The 17,609-nt window shown below is 38.1% G+C and overlaps 1 protein-coding gene across 5 annotated transcripts in view; it reads left to right on the plus strand.

Annotated features, from left to right (window-relative positions):
- Positions 1–4,892: 4,892 nt before the first annotated feature.
- The window catches only part of SMC2 (structural maintenance of chromosomes 2), a 58,980-nt gene continuing 46,263 nt past the window's right edge, over positions 4,893–17,609 (plus strand). The window contains exons 1-9 of one of the 5 annotated variants that reach the window (XM_082696577.1): positions 4,893–4,908; positions 6,648–6,873; positions 7,496–7,645; positions 10,477–10,599; positions 11,627–11,665; positions 14,990–15,100; positions 15,268–15,312; positions 15,809–16,042; positions 16,244–16,393. In XM_082696577.1, the coding sequence (XP_082552703.1) occupies positions 6,706–6,873; positions 7,496–7,645; positions 10,477–10,599; positions 11,627–11,665; positions 14,990–15,100; positions 15,268–15,312; positions 15,809–16,042; positions 16,244–16,393 (1,020 nt within the window). In that variant the 5' untranslated portion in view covers positions 4,893–4,908; positions 6,648–6,705. Of the gene's footprint in view, positions 4,909–5,621; positions 5,828–6,647; positions 6,874–7,495; positions 7,646–10,476; positions 10,600–11,626; positions 11,666–14,989; positions 15,101–15,267; positions 15,313–15,808; positions 16,043–16,243; positions 16,394–17,609 lie in introns of those variants that run through there. The other 4 variants (XM_082696574.1, XM_082696576.1, XM_082696575.1 and 1 more) reach the window with 4 other exon arrangements.

Here is a 17,609-nt window from a genome sequence, read left to right on the forward strand (position 1 = left end):
TCTCTGCTAGAATAAAGATTTTAACATATAGCACCAAGAAAATAAACAGCTTTGCTTACTATTGTAACATATTTTTAATACTGTAGGTAAAATCTGTTTCTCTTCAAAACATTTTCTTTATTATGTATGGATCTAGATTATTCTATGCTGTACATTATCGCTTGTCCTTATAGAAGTCAAAAAGCAATTTCTTCTTTCCAAGCAGTGACCCATAGAAATTGGAAGAGGAGAACCGGAAATGACAGAAAAGACTGAGAGACATGATTTTCATTGCCCATGGACAGGTTTATAAAGAGAATTAGGTTTTGATTACTGAAGCCCCACCTAAGCTCTGCCGTGAACGTCCCACAAATTATACATTTTGAAGGAAGAAAAATCCCCCAACTCTTAGAAATGTATTGCTGTTATATTATCCTCGTCTGAAGTCCCTTGGAAATCAAAGGGCAAGAGCCCACCCTTATATGTAGGAGTGAGATTTGGGGAGAATGGAGTAGAGGGAGAGTGGAGACTGAAAGGGAATAGCCAGAGATACCGTATTTCTGATATAGAAACGTGAATATTTTGTAGAACTTTAGAGAGGGCAGAGACTGGTACTAATACGTATTTGTTGAAGTTGTAATTTAAGTCAGAATTCAAATAAGAAATACCTGTGATTCTGGAGGACTGAAGAATGATGTAGAGGACTACAGAGAAAATGTTAATTAAAGAGGCAGAGTTTGTGAAACAAAAATCCAAGAGTCAAGAGTCTGTTTGGATCTAATAAGAACTAACTTAGTAATAAAAGGGAAACAATTGGAGGAAGGTCAAGCAGATGTGTATGGATTTGAAATAAAAAGTAAGATACCATCATGACAAAGAGAACAATGAAATAACAATTTGAGAACAATGAATTACATTTGAGAAAGGGGAGCCAGCAATCATCTCCATAAAGGAAGGGGTGTGGCAAAATAGAAGGGAGATGAGTAACTTTGGCAGTGATAAAAGTGGAAGTGATAAAAGCCAAGGAGAGCTGAAAAACTGAAATTACAAATATGAAACAAGAAGATTTTGGATTTTAGGAGTACTGTGTGAAAATACTTTCTTAAGATCTAGTTGGTACCAGGTACTTCCTTCTGCTTTTTAGGAAAAGCTACTTTCTTTGTGGAATGTAAGAATCTGAAAGCAATGTTTGGCAGGTGCGAAACAGAGATCCCTGATGTTCTTCAAGAAATAAGTGAGAATGATGACTGAACTGAAGACAAAGCACCAGCTGAAACCCTGCAAACCCTCCACCCCCACTCCCAGGTGGGATCTATATGACATTCCTTAGGCACTCCTGGCAGCCCCCAAACTAAGCAAAAAACCAAAACCAACAAAAACAAATGGTTAACTAATAGATATCAAAGTCCCACAAGACAAGAGCTTCTATTCGTTTACAAATATATTAGCGATTTACAAGAAAAAAGAATTCTTATCAATAGCCTAACTTCCAGAAACCTAAGGACTCAATTTCCGGGAGCCCTAACATCACCTACTCATCCACAGTGGTGTGGGAAACAAAGGTAGAAGGGAATGTAAATAAAATAAAATTTCCTTATAACCAGCAGCCCTCGGACAAGGACTTGTGATGGGCAGAATATAACATTGGTTCAGGAAACTCCCAGCCGTCTTAATGCTAGAGGGAAAATCCACCTTAACTTGACAATGGCAAGGTCTCAATATCTTGTAGGTCCTCTTGAGCATACAAAAGTTCTTTTGTAAACCTCCCTTCTGCCTTAACCTCCCCCCAACTCCCAAGTATATAATCAGACATTCCTCACAACCCCAGTGCAGCAACTCCTTCCCCCCACAGGTCCTGTCCCTGTGCTTTTTGCAGTAAAGAGATCTTAAGAATTCTTTCTTGGTTGCCAGCTCAAACTTCACCCCACCCACACACCTACATTCAGAAATTACATCAAGAAGATCTCCTCTAATAAGGTTGACTGAACTTCTCTTTATATAGTAATACTGTATAAAATACAATAATAATTATTATATAAACCATATGCCAAGCTCAATGACAACAACAACAAAGACAGAAAATTCTCAATGCCAGAAACAAACTGGAAAATTGCGGCCCTCCCCCAATTTACCCTTGGCCATATGGCTCAGGAGCCAGTGGCTGTGTTTCTGTGCACAAGTATAAAGGCCTGGAGCCTCAGTAGAAGGAACTAAGCCCTTAGGTAAAACCTGGAGCCCTAAATAACTGCCAGTCACTGGGACTGGAAGAATTCCCCCTATGAGTCTGGGGAAGAAAAGAAGTTTGTTCTTTGCTTGGGGCTTTGGATAGGGGTTAAAAACAAAAGGTACCTGTGAGAAATAAAAACCCCAGGCCTGCAAGATATAAATTTACAATATCTGCATAATTCAAGAACCACAAACTGAGAAATAATCATTCACAAATGCCCCGGGATATTTAAGAGCCAAAAAACCCTGGCAGAAACAAATACATAACTGTTCTGAAGGGACTCTTTCACAACTCAGGGCATAAGAGACTCCCATAAACAAAACAACCCGATCCCAGAACAGTACCACAGGAGGATATAAATCACTATGAGTAAAACTCAGCAAATGTAAACAGTAGAGTTAGGAATTCAAAAGCTGGAAGTTCCTGAAAGAGAATATAAAGATATTTGATTAAAAAGGCAAAATAATAGAAGTTACGATGGAAGAATATAGGCAGATTTCACAACTAAACAGAACATGTAGTACTGAAAAGTTTTGTCACTGAAATGAAAACGAATGGGTCTAACCAGATCCCATAGGTGAATGAATAGTCACCTCCTTTTCTATGCCTTAAATTATGCTCAGCTTTATTTCTTGTCGAACAGGTTATACTTGGTGAAGTCAAAGTGTGCTGCTATGCAATACAGTTATACAATAGGAACTTCCCATCATTATCAATTCATTCCTTTGAACCTCAAATTAATCTCTCAACAAAAGGAATCAACCTTTCCTTATGTCTGCAGGGAAGGAAAAGTCCTTTCATTATTTCTTCTGTCCTAAGTTGCAGGGAGAGATGATTCCTCTAGGCCCCAAAAGAGCTACTTTAAAATTTAAAATTAGAAATGTATGCCCAGGGAAAAACCATGCTTCCCAGTGCTCCGGAAAAGTGGACCAAATCTTTTTCCTAGGTCCCCCTTCTGGTTTTATCAGTGCCTTTGTTGGTGCCGCTGCCTTTTTACACAAGAACTAAAACCCCACAAGCCTGCCAATCTTGAACCTTCCAAAAGATTTTGATCCATGGTGATGAAACAAGAACAGTACTTTATTTTTACTACTTTTACTCTATGGTTTATCTTTACTTCCAATCCTTCCCTCTCTAAATTAGGGAGTATGAGTGGCTTTGTGCCTTGATCTTCTCCATTTCCCTGTGATCTCGGGAAGCAGTTGTAAGTCAGGCATTAGTTATTTCCTTAAGTTCTTCCATACTAATGGAAATTCCTTACTGTTCCTGGCATGCTGAATGACTAAAACTGATATAGATCTCTCCTTTAATAAGTAATTTTCATTTTACTAAATACTTTCAGTGGAAGTAGATATGTATATTCTTATAACAACTCAGAAGTGCCCATCCAGCAAAAAGTGCATCTGCATCTCTTTTAGTCCATTTCACATAAATATATAAGCTAATTATTAATCTATTAAATAAGTGGAAAGGCTTATAGCATCTATTTTCACCCCCAAAGAAATGTTTATTTCACAACTTGGTAAAACCCACTTTAGGGTTTGTTGGCAAATTAAAATATTTACTCACAAAGTGACAAAGGGGACATTGCTGAAAATAAATGTATATTAAAACTGAATAGACGATTTGCAATGACATGGATGGAGCTAGAGAATTATGCTAAGTAAGTCAGAGAAAGATAAATACCACCTGCTCTCACTCATATGTGTAATTTAAGAGACAAAACAAGCAAATATAGACAAACCAAGAAACAAACTCTTAACTAGAGAAAAAAATGGATGTTTACCAGAGGAGAGGTGGGTGGGGAGATGGGCTAAATAGGTGATGGGGATTCAGGAGTGCACTTGTAAGCACTGGGTGTCGTATGGAAGTATTTAATCATTATATTGTACACCTGAAACTAATAAACATACTATGTTAATGATCCTGTAATTGAAATAAAGAATTTAACTGAAGAATTAAATAGAACCAATACATACAACCAATTCATAGGAGTTATAAAATGCAGCAGACACAGGAAGTAGACAAAGATAAATACTTAACTAAAAGATGTTAGGCCGGTAACCACGGACAGTACAGAAGGGGGTGGGATATGAGAGTAAATAATTCTTTAGTAAACAAATCAAAACCACCCCAAACTTATTTTATGTTATTAAGTAGAGAAAGAATTTAAAAACATAGGCCCATTCTTGGTAATTCTCGGAGGTCTGACCCCTGTCCAATGCTGCAAAGCCACTGGCGGAGGGGGGAGAAAATTTTTAAATAAATGGTTTCAAGTAATATACCGGCTGCAGCATCTTTTTTATACATTACCTAGGGATTGCACCACAGCGCACTCTGAAGCGGTTCTTCCTAAATTACTATTACCAGTTTGCTCAACCGTGAGTAAATTGGGTCAGTTTTGCTTGTTAAGAACAATACACAGTAATAAATGCAGCATCTGTTATTAGTGGTCCTGGATTCTGAACATGAAGAGGAAAGGTATACAGCAATCTAAGAGTACGCGCTTTGGAGCTAAACGGCTTGGGAACAAATCCCAGCTTCTCCACTTACTACTCAATCAATTAAGTTCGCTCATCTATAAAATGAGAACAGGGTCACGGATTTCAGAGTCGCTGCGGATTTTACAGCCCTGGGAACCCAGCCTGGCACACGAAGCTCAATAATTAGCTGTCGGGTTTCCAAAGAAATTCTCTTAAAAGGTTAGTGCTGCCACAGCTTTATCGAAGTGCGGGGAGGGGAACCTCTCTTCGTCCACCTCCTGCGGCCGGCCCCACGCAACTTCTCTGGGATCAGCACGGCGGCCGGCGGCGGCCCCGAGAACTAACGTCCCTCCCCATCCGGAAATTTGAGATGAAAAAGCCCGCCAGGGTGCGGAGCCGGGAGGGGCGGGGTCAGAACGCGCCCCACTGTCCTCCCAAGTTCCGCGCCTCTCCGGCCCCGGACAAAGCGCAGCCTCCTTTTTTTGATACATGTGAGCCAAATCGGGTAAATTCTGAGGCTTCTGAAGTACAACGAAGACACCGGCCACAACTCTTCCATCTCTCTACCTCCACGACTCTTAAAACTACAGCAGTCCGGACCAGCGGGCCCCTCAAAGCCCGCGAGAACTCTGCACGGGGCGGGGCCTCCGGGAGAGCCCGAGGCCCCAGGGGCCTAGGATGGGGCGGGGCTGGCGAAGCGCGAGGCCCCGAGACCGCGGTCCGTGGCTGCCCAAGGAGTGCCGGACGCGGAGCTCGCCACACGCCACTTGCTCCTTTAGTCCTCAGGCCCCAGCCGTCGCCTTCCTGGAGCTGCCCCTGTCGTGACGCTCTTTCCTATCTCCCTGTCACTTTGATTGTACGATGGGTGGGGAAAATGGAGCCTTTAAGTCAGGCATCTCCTAGGCACCGGCCAATGAAATAGGCTGCGGTGGTGGGGTCCTTTGCTCGCGCCGAAATTCAAAGGTATAAATATTTCCGGCCTGGGTGCGGATCGTGGGGCGAGTGTTGCAGCCGCTGTGCTGGAGTCTTCTTCGTAGCTCCCGAAGCCCGGCAAAGTGGGCCGGCTTTCTGCTCTTGTAACCGGGAGTAGCTCCTAAGGCGCCTCAAGCCCGGACGGCCTGGCGCAGCGGTGAGGCCGGTGCGTGCTCGCGGCAGGTTGGGCCTAGTCTGGCGTTCCTTGGCTAGAGAGGAATGTTTTTGTGTGTTCCTGGGGAGAGCGGGTTTGGCAAGAAGGGACCTCAAACTAAAATCCCTCCTAATGGTTTTTCTGACAGCATGGCTACTTCCTATCGAGCCTTGGAGAAGGGCAAACGAGTGTTGATAGAAAATCCTGGTAGGGGGAGGGAACAGGCCGAGTGACAACAAGCTGGAGAGTCTATGGGATTCATCTGTTTAGTGAATATTGATGACACTCCCCTTTCCCGGCGCCCTTCAGTCAAGCACTGTTCCGGCGTGAGCGGTGCACGCAGGCAAAGGAACTTGTATCACGACAGTCTGGATAGACGAATAGATAAATACTGTTTAGTGTCATCTTTAAGTACGATGGAGGAAAAAGTGAGGGGGCGGGGACAGGTGCATTTCTAAATTGGGAAGTCAGGAAAGACCCCATTAAGGTGACGTTTCAACAAAGACTTGAGTGTAGTAAGGAGAGCGAGTTAAGTCAGTTTTGGGGAGCAGGACATTATGAGCAAAAGGGGTGGGTTATGAAATAATCAGTTTCTGTTAGAGTATGATAAAGATGGAAGGTAAGCCTAGAAAAATAAGTCGTTGACTTCCAGGTTGAATTAATGGTTTAATTAACTTCCAATTAAGTTGGAAAAAGGTGTCTTTGCATCAGAGGAAGTAGCTGGGCAAGTGGCTGTTTTATTTCTATTAAGTTGTCATTCTTATGTTTTAGTCATTTACCTCTATTATGATTACAGATTTCTGTCCCACTTGTATATTTCTGTTTTGTACAGAGCTCCTTTGTGGACTGTTTGATTCCTAGCAGTTTACCTGTCCAAGTCCCTACTGAAAATGCACGTTAAGTCAATCATCCTTGAAGGATTTAAGTCCTATGCTCAGAGGACTGAAGTCAATGGTTTTGACCCCCTCTTCAACGCTATCACTGGTTTAAATGGTAGTGGGAAATCCAACATATTGGACTCCATCTGCTTTTTGCTGGGCATCTCCAACCTGTCTCAGGTAAACTTTCTGATTTATGTAAATTAAAAGTTTGGGAGCCATAAGGGACTCCATATTGAACTTAGAGGCTATTGCCAGTATTCTCTTCATTTGCAGTTTTGTTCATGTAAATTATCTTAGACCACAGTCCTTTAGAGGTAGATATTATTATTCCATTTTCCAGTGAAAAAAACAAACTTGGGATGCATAAGGTTTATCCCTTTAAGATGTTGGGAGCAATACTCAAAGTCAGGTGTTCTTTAAGGCAGGCTTCTTCCAAAGTCTGTATTCCTACCCACTCATCCTGCATTATAATGCCTTTTCAGGATCAAAAGGAATTGGATGAACACTGAAATTCTTAGATGCTGTCTTCCTAAGTCTTTCAAATGAACTTCAGTTAAGAACTGAGTAGAAAACAATTTGCAGGGGTGGAAAAGTCCTGTGGAGAAAAAGCACTCATTTTAGGTGGTTTCCTGTTTTCCTTGCTTTTCTTGCATTTTTCCTTGCTTCTGAATGCAATTGTCTGTCCTTGACTACTTAATGGATACTACAAGGGTGGTTTTCCAACAGCAAGAAACCCATTTTTAGTGCCATTTTGTGCAGAAGGCGGTTTTGTAATTGATAAACTTTTCTTTTGTTTTAGGTTCGGGCTTCTAATTTACAAGATTTAGTTTACAAAAATGGGCAGGCTGGTATTACCAAAGCCTCCGTGTCAATCACATTTGATAATTCTGACAAAAAGCAAAGCCCTTTGGGATTTGAGGTTCATGATGAGATTACAGTAACAAGGCAGGTGAGTGGCTTTAAAATACTTGGATATCTAAGAACTTAAGTCCAAGGTGTTTTTTGGCAGTACATCTTTCGTGGAGAGAGAGTTTATGAGCAGAATTGATCAAATACTGACTAGATTTCTTAACAGTATCTTCTTAATGTTAAAAATTTGATCATGGAAATTCTCCATTTACTGAGAGGATTATAAGGGATCTGAAAAGCCATCAATCAGTATAGGCACTCAACCACGCTTAAATCTTAATACTTGAATCCTCTCTGTGCTGGAATACCTATACTTGGGATCTAGTTATCTTCTGAGGCCATCTATTCTGTTACTGGACAGGTCTAATTAAAAAGTTATTCCTATAAAGAGTCAAAATACTGTCATCAACTTTTACACATTAAGTTTGGTTCTTAGCGTTGAGAAGGAAATCTAATGTATTCCATGTTTTAATATTTAGGTTTAATATTTAGGTGTTTAATATTTAAGCTAAATCTCTCTAGGTTTTTCAACTGATGATTTTTATTTCCGTCACTTGTCTGATCACACTGAATACAAATTTGCTCTAGTTTTTTATGCCTTTATTATTTTTAATGCATGGCACCTTAAATTGGATTTACCAGAATTAGTCTCCTTAGGACAGGATTAAGCAGAACTGTCATTTCTCTCATTTTAAGTGCTCTTCTGTTTTCACGTATATGACATTGGCAAGTTCATAATGCATTATGAATTCATATCCGATTTACTTAAAATCACTCTAATTTTTTAAATGTGTGTTATTAGCTGTTACTGCTGTTTCTGTATGTAAGCAGGTTTAAAAAAAATTTTTTTTAAAGATTTTATTTATTTGACAGAGAGGGAGGCCACAAGTAGGCAGACAGAGACAGAGAGGGGAAGCAGACTCCCTGCTGAGTAGAGAGCCCCGATGCAGGCAGGCTTCCATCCCAGGACCCTGAGATCATGACCTGAGCTGAAGGCAGAGGCTCAATCGACTGAGCCACCCAGGTGCCCTGTAAGCAGGATTTTTAAACCAGTGCAGGACCATACATTTGTCCCTTTTTCTTATAGTCATATAAGATTACTTTGTCAGTTGTTAAGTCCTATTTACTCTCCATCTTAGCATTATGTAACTTACGAGTCCCCTTTCTATTTCTATAACAAGCTCTGGTTAAAAAAAAAATAAGGCATTGACGAGGCTAAAGTCCAGCTGTGTGTCATTAAGCATCCATCAAATACCTTTTAGGAATTTTCAGTAAGTCTGCTACTAATCTACCTAAAATTCCTGTCCTCATGCAATCTTTATGCCTGTATTTTCACCAAAATATTGTCATAAGGACTTTGTTAAAGTACTTAATGTCTTTTAGGTCTGTTGTTTGAATATACTAATATATGATCAGTGTAATACTCCTGTCAAAAAAAGAAATGAATTAACACTCTATATTTTTTTTTTTTTTAAGATTTTACTTATTTATTGGACAGAGAGAGAGATCACAAGTAGGCAGAGAGGCAGGCAGAGAGAGAGAGGGAGATGCAGGCTCCCCCCCAAGCAGAGAGCTGGATGTGGGGCTTGATCCTAGGACCCCGAGATCATGACCTGAGCTGAAGGCAGAGGCTTAAACCACTGAGCCACCCAGGTGCCTAACACTGTGTTTTATTAAATGTTTGCTGTGTGCTGGGCATTCTTGAAGGCACTGGGAAATACAGAGAAGAATGAGAAACTTTCTAAGGACCTCAGAATACATGGGTGGGATGATTATGCCTATTAGGTGACAATATAAGTTCTATAGTAAAGTATTAACAAGCTGGTATCTCAATGATTAACTCTTTCTTTCTCGAAGTCACAAGTCATGTCTTTATTAACCCCTTTTAGAATCTTGTCAAGGATTGTTTTCAAACTTCTTGTCTTTGGGACTCCTGAGTGGCTCAGTTTGTTAAGCTTCTCTCTGACTCTTGATTTTGGCTCAGGTCATGATCTCCTGAGTCTCCATGCTGGGCATGAAACCTGCTTAAGATTCTTTCTCTTCCTTTCCCTCTTAAAAAATGAAAAAAACCAAAACTGCTTGTCTTTAGTTTTTAGTATCTGACTTCTGTTCCTTGGAAATTAAAAAGTGGAGGAAAGGGGCCAACCTGTGAGGGTGGAAAAATTTCAGGAAGAGTGATGAGGGATTGAATATGTTTTACACATACTTGGAAACAAAGTCAAAAGTGACCTAGAGATCGAGTCCAATGCAGGCGAGGTTAGGAGGATTGTGCATGGTTATATGACTAGTTAGCAAAAGTCATTGGATTAAGTCACTACAGTTGACTAATAATCTATATTGTTGTTGACCATCTCCTACTTCCTCCATTATTTATTTACTCAGGATTGGTTTTATTTACCATTAGTTGGACAGAACAAACAAGTGAAACATATTTGGGAATTTATCATCTTAGTTCAAGATATGTATGTTCATTTATATATGTGTATGTATGTGTAGATCTATATATATATTTTTAAATTATGTTAGTCACCATACAGTACATCATTAATTGTTGATTAGTGTTCCATGATTTATTGTTTGTGTAGAACAACCAGTGCTCCATGCAATCCCTACCCTCTTTAATATCGATCACCAAGCTCACCCATCCCCCCACCCTCCTCTCTAAAACCCCCCATTTGTTTCCCAGAGTCGATAGTCTCTCATGGTTCGTATTCCATTCTGATTTCTCCCCCTTCATTTTTCTTTTTCCTATTATCCTCCATGCTATTCCTTATGTTCCACAAATAAGTGAAACCGTATGGTAATTGACTCTTTCTATTTGGCTTATTTCACTTAGCATAATCTCTATTTTTTAAAATCCTTCTTTTTTAGGTGGTTATTGGTGGTAGAAATAAATATTTAATCAATGGAGTAAATGCAAACAATACCAGAGTACAAGATCTCTTCTGTTCTGTTGGCCTTAATGTTAACAACCCTCACTTTCTCATCATGCAGGTATTTTGTTTATGGTCTCTATATAAATGATTTTGACATCGTTTATTTTTAAGTTATTAAAATAGGAGAAGTGCTTATTTTTGGGTTTTCCATTTTTTGTTTTCTATTATACTGGTATTTGGGTATCTGTTAAGAGTTTAGGTTGGTTATATGTACTGATATGTTCTAACATACACATTTGAAGTTTGAAGAATGTCTAGAAGTAATTTTCCTTGACTTATTTTGTTATTATAAGAATAATACATGGTCACTATAAAAATTTTTAAGACTATATTGTCATAGTGTATCCTTTTAAAGTACTGGATTCAGGCATTTTATTATTTCAAATATATGTTAAATTTTAAGTTATTTCTACCTTAGACACTTATTCAAATGAAAAATATGTGCTAATATTGTCTTGTCCTTATGTTATCTCACTTGACTAATCCATCTGTCCTCTTAGAAAGTCACAGCAAGGCCAATGGCAGGATCCTCATGCAACCAAAATAACATTGTTTTTACCACATTACAGCCTCAAAGCTGAAAATTTATTTCAAATGAATCTAAATCCTAAGCAATATGATGCCCTGAGAGTTGGGTAGTGGGGTTTGGTTTTGTTTTTTGATAGTGATATTCTGGCATTGAAATAAAAGATGTTACTGTTTTATTTGAGGCCCAGAAGTGTGCAGTATATTTCTAGAAATTATCTTGGAGCACAGCCATTAAAAAAAAAATTGAGAAGTGTTCAATAATTATGCCAACATCTATATATTTATATACTTGTTGGAGACTTTTGTATCATTATCCCAGAAATATTGTCTGAGTTAACTTGGTATTATTTAATAACTGTAGATCACTGGTAAGTGAAAAGGTAAATAGCAAAATTCTGGAATTATAAGGTACCTTTGTTCTCAAATGCAATGGAGGTAAAAGAAAGAAAGAACTAAAAGACTGGTATATTCGGATGGAACGACTTCAGTGCAGATAAACATGTATGCCTTTAGGTGACTCTGATTTATCATTATAGTAACTGCATTTTATTTTTCAGGGTCGAATTACAAAAGTATTGAATATGAAACCTCCAGAGGTAAGAATACTCTTTATGGATAGTAAAAATTATAATTATAGATATTGACTTTTTTTTAAGTCAGTTTTTTAAACATAATCTCTTCCATTTAAATTCTTGGGAACATTACTAAGAGTAATTAATTAGTAAAGAACGTCATGTTTTGTTTTTTCTTTTCTTTTTTTTTTTTCCCACTGTTTGGCACTATGTCACCCCACCTTTTTAAAGCTATGTAACATAACACTTCTGAATCTTTGTTTACCCATGTGTAAATTAGAGTCAAAAGTCCTTAACTCAGGTATTTTGAGGATTAAATGAGAAAGTTTTTAAGAAAAGGCATGGGACATCGTTGAGCAGATTTTTTGTTAATGGAGTTGTAAGTGACATTAGTTTCACGTATGCAGCATAGTGATTAAATATATGTAGTCATTGCAAAATGATGGGTGTTAAAAAGTCATTTGTCATCCTTCACCACAGTTAACAATTTTTTTCTTATGGTATCTTCAAGAGTTATTCTCTTAGTAACTTTCAAATATACAATACAGTATATTTAACTACAGTCACCATACTGTACCTTATATCACCAGGACTTCTGTAACTGGAAGGTTGTACCTTTGATCACCTGTACCCATTTTGCTCACCTACTAACTACTATCTCTGGTAACCAATGATACGTTCTCTGTGAGCTCAGTTTTTTTTTTCTTTTTTGTTTTTAGATTCCACTTACAAGTAAGATTATATGGTATTTGTCTTTCTCTAACTTATTTCACTTAGTTTAATGCCCTCAAGTTCCATCCATGTTGTCACAAATGGCAAGATTGTATTTTTTAATAGCTGAATAATATTCCATTGTACATATAATTTTTATATATCATATTTTTTTATCCATTCATCTATCAGTGGATACTTTGTTTCCATGTCTTGATATTAATAAATGAAGGTGCAGATACCTTTTCAAGTTAGTGTCTTTGTATGCTTTGGATAAATAACCTGGAAGTGAAGTTGTTAGATTATATATGGTAGTTCTATTTTTAATTTTTTTTTTTTTAAGATTTTATTTATTTATTTGACAGAGAGGGATCACAGGCAGGTAGAGAGGCTGGCAGAGGGAGAGAGAAAGAGAGGGGGAGGGAAGCAGGCTCCCCACCGAGCAGAGAGCCCTATGCGGGACTCGATCCCAGGACCCTGGAATCATGACCCGAGCCGACGGCAGCGGCTTAACCCACTGAGCCACCCAGGCGCTCCTCTATTTTTAATTTTTTAAGGAACCTTCATAGTTTTCCATACTGACTGCTCCCAATTTACATTCCTACCAACAATATATAATGTTTCCCTTTTCTCCACAGCATCACCAATACTTGTTATTTCTTCTCTCTCTCTCTCTCTCTCTCTCTCTCTCTTTTTTTTTTTTTTTAAAGATTTTATTTATTTATTAGAGAGAGTGAGAGCAGGAACACAAGCAGGGGTGGGAGAGGGAGAAGCAGGCCTCCCATGGAGCAGCGAGCCAGATGCCAGGCTCGATCTCAGGACCCTTGGGATCATGACCTGAGCCAAAGGCAGATGCTTGAAGATTGGACCACCTAGGCACCCCTCTTGTCTTTGTGATAATAGCCATTCTAACAGAACTGGTAGCTCATGGTTTTAATTTGCATTTCCCAGATGGTTAGTGATGTTGAGTGCCTTTCATATACATATTGGCCATCTGTGTGTCTTTTGTAAAAAAACGTTTTTTCCCATACACACGTTCCTTATGTATTTGGGTATTAACCCCTTAGCAGATTGATGACTTAAAACTATTTTCTTCCCATTCTGTAAGTACCCTTTTCATTTCGTTTGTGGTTTCCTTTGCTGTGCAGTTTTTCAGATTGATACAATCCCGCTTGTTTATTTTTGCCTCTGTTGTCTTTGCTTTTGGTGTTAAATCCAAAAAAATCCTCACTATGAGTAATGTCAAGGAGCTTAACCTGTGTTTTCTTTTAAGAGTTTTGTGTGTCCAATATTAAAAGAAATTTGGCTATATCAAGCAGCCTTTCTCAACCAGTGTTCCATCTCAGAGTTAAACCCTATAGAAAAAGAGTTGAGTGAAACTGATTCATTGCATTGCAGTGAATTGCTTTAGGGTATGAATATTAAGACTTAATTTTTTTCTTGGAGCCCCCTTGAAAAAGAGTTGATATAAAGGAATGAATAATTTGTACAGGAACAAAGGGCTCTATAGTTTCTCTTTTCTACTGAGAAGGACTAAGAAAACTGATAATTGGTATCAGCAGTCTGGTTTGAACAGAGGTCATGCATATCTTCATTAGATAACATCTTAAGGGAAACTTCTAATTTGAAACCTGCCAAATACATAGAAATCAGTGGTTTCCAGAGAAATAATTCTGTTGAAATAAGGATTGATGGTGAGTAGAAGCTTCTGAAAAAGGAGTGCTGGCAAAATTCTTCTACTTTTAAATCGTAATTGATTAGTGTTTGCCTTTTTCTTCACATGAATTACTTTGTGTAATTCTCAACAGTGTTGTGAGATATTAAGTACCCTATGGGTGAAGAAACTGGCACAAAAATAAGTTACTTGCTGAAGTTCTTAAAGCACATGCCATGGTTGGAATGCATGCATGTGTTATATCATGCTTCATCCTGGCAAAAAATGACTGAAATCTCTTGGAACAACTTTAATTAGAAACTTCTAAAGTGACAACTGAGTGTTGTCAGTCCTTACTTTTTTAATACTTATTATTTTTTTTTAAAGATTTTATTTATTTGACACAGACACAGTGAGAGAGGGAACACAAGCAAGGGGAGTTTGAGAGGGAGAAGCAGGCTTCCCGCTGAGCAGGGAGCCTGATACAGGACTCGATCCCAGCACCCTGGGACCACAACCTGAGCCAAAGGCAGATGCTTAACAGCTGAGGCACCCCTATACTTGAAGGAAAAGAGGAGGGAGGAGGCTTCAATTTTTTTATTTTTAAATTTTTATTTTTAGTTAATTTATATACCCAACATGGGGCTCAAACCCACAACCCCAAGAATCAAGAGTCACATGCTCAGCCGACTGAGCCAGCCAGACACCCCTGGCTTCAATTTTAAAAGAGATTTACTCTGCAACCTCAGTGTAGCATGAAGTTTGATTTCAGGATTGGAGTAAAGGCGAGAAATATTGAATGTTAGGGCTGTGGATAATACCTGTATTTTCTATGTACTTAACTTCCCTAATCCATTTGGGACATAATTTGGTAAGATGCTTAGTGAAGTTAAGACCTTAAATTATATACTTTTTGTAAACTCCAATGAAGTTCTTTATCTTGGATTCTTAAAACATTTATATAAATGTTTCTGTCTTTCCAGATTTTGTCCATGATAGAAGAAGCAGCTGGAACCAGGATGTATGAATACAAAAAAATAGCTGCCCAGAAAACTATAGAAAAAAAAGAAGCTAAGCTGAAAGAAATTAAGACGGTAATTAAACTTACATAAAATATTTTTAAAGACGAGAGTAATTTTAGGGTTACTCTGCTGTAAAGAGTAAATTCCACCTCCCCAGTTTTCCTAGACTTCATGTTTCTTTTCAGTTTTTTTATTGGTACTTTACATATTGAAAAATTTGGTTTTCCTTTATTTTCCAGATACTTGAAGAAGAGATTACTCCAACAATTCAAAAACTAAAAGAGGTATATACTAAATAGAGAATAGCCAGCTAGAACATCTCTCAAAAATGGTGATGTATTCAATATCATACAAATAGAGATGAAATGTATACACGTCACAGGAATTTTTCTGTGGGATAGATAGGAGTTAAAGGGTTGGTACTTAAGAATCAGCTTTCTGCTCATAGAGGACATGTTTTTCATATCTATTAAACATGAATGATTTTGAAGACTGCTCTTCATAGTTTCAGAAAATGATATGTCAGATTGTAATACTTTGTTGAATAGAAGTCTAGATTTTCCTGAATAATTAGAATTGAGTGGAACATTTTCTTGAGGATATCATATACCTAGTAAGTAACCCTATTGGTAGAGTGAATGACTTCTAATATAACAGGGACTATCACTGCAATTACTGCTATCAAGACCAATGGTAAGTGAAGGGTACTGAAACAGATGTCCAGATTTTTTCTATTTCTATGAAGTTTGAGTTATACTTAACTGGTGATTTCTTTTCCAGGAAAGATCTTCCTACTTGGAATATCAAAAAGTAATGAGGGAAATAGAACATTTGAGTCGTTTATATATTGCCTATCAGTTTTTGCTGGCTGAAGATACAAAAGAACGCTCAGCTGAGGAATTAAAAGAAATGCAAGATAAAGTTGTAAAGCTTCAAGAAAAATTGTCTGAGAATGACAAAAAAATAAAAGCACTTAGTCGTGAAATAGAAGAGTTGGAAAAAGGAAAAGATAAGGTCAGACATATACGTAAGAATAAATAATATACTGTGAAGAAATTTTAAACAATATTCACTGGGCATAGTCTTCCATATTGATTTGTTAATTTTAATGTATGATAACAAAATAGCTCATAAAAAGTAAATCTAGAAGTCATATAAGAAAATAATGACATGAGTAAATTGTAAGTACTTTGAATTGGGTGCATCTGATTATAGGAAATTGGAGGTACACTTCGATCTTTAGAAGATGCGCTTGCGGAAGCTCAGCGAGTTAACACTAAATCTCAAAGTGCCTTTGATCTCAAGAAGAAAAATCTGGCAAGTGAAGAGAACAAACGCAAAGAGCTAGAAAAAAATATGATTGAGGTGAGTAAATATTTGTCCATTACATTAATATTTATTGAGTGTGTGCTCTGGACCTAGTATAGTTGTTTGAGCTAGGAATATAGCTGTGGATTTTTGTCTTTGACAATTGGAAATATTGTTACTATTAGCTTAGTAGAGAATAGAAACAAGTACAATGTGAACATAATAGCTTTGAGGTGCCTGTTAGACATCTAAGTAGAGATTAGGTAGTTGAATATGGGAATACTGAATCCAGTCTAGACAGACAAATCAATACATGAAATGTTGGCATGCCCCAGGGCTAGTGCTCAGACTTCTTTTATATGCACTCATTTCTTAGGTAATCCCACCCAGCCTGGTAGCCCTTAAATACCTTTTGCAGGGTGATGTTCAGATCTATACTTAACCTTGACTCCTTCCCTTATTTGTCCAGCTATTGGATTGACATTTTTACATAGATGATTAACAAAGAGTCTAAAACTTAATGTATACAAAATAGAACTCTTAAAATTTCCCTACCTACCCAAACCTCTTTGAGTTGCTAAATTTTCCCCATGATAGAAAATGGCACTGCTATTAAACTTGCTATTAATTGTTCTGTCCAGAAATCCTTGAGTCCTCCTGCATTCCACCATTTTTCTCAAACTCCATATCTAACCCATCAGCAAATTCTCTTGACTTTAAAAGTACATTCTGAATACAGCCACTTTTCATCACCTCATCACTGCTAGTCTGCAGGCCATTACTGCCCATGAGGGATGCTATAATAGTGTCCTTATTAGTTGCCCTGCTTTTACTCTTGCTGCTCTACGGTCTGCTCTTTACAGAAGCTAAAATATAAATTGGATCACATCACTCTTGAGCTTAAAATCCTTTAATGGTTTCAAAGTCACATGTGAATTAAATTCAGCCTTTACCATGGTCTATAAGACCCTACCTGATAGGATTCCTGGCTCCTTTCCACTTGCTCACTGTGCTCCAACCACAGTTCCTCAAACACTGAAGCATATTCTGCAGTTTGCCTAGTATGTGTGCCCCCTAGTATCAGCCTGATCATTTCTTTTATTTTATGTAGGTTTCTGCTCAAAATGTCATAAAAAAGGCCTTCCCTTATTGTCCTTAAAATAGTAGTTCTCATCACTTTCTATCCCTTCACCTTGCTTTATTTTTTACTGTGTTTTCCACTGTAGAGTATAGGGTCTCTGAGGAGCCTGTCTTTAATGTCTAGAACAATGCC

Source organism: Mustela nivalis, assembly GCF_964662115.1.
Source record: "Mustela nivalis genome assembly, chromosome: 13".
Classification (NCBI taxonomy): domain Eukaryota; kingdom Metazoa; phylum Chordata; class Mammalia; order Carnivora; family Mustelidae; genus Mustela; species Mustela nivalis.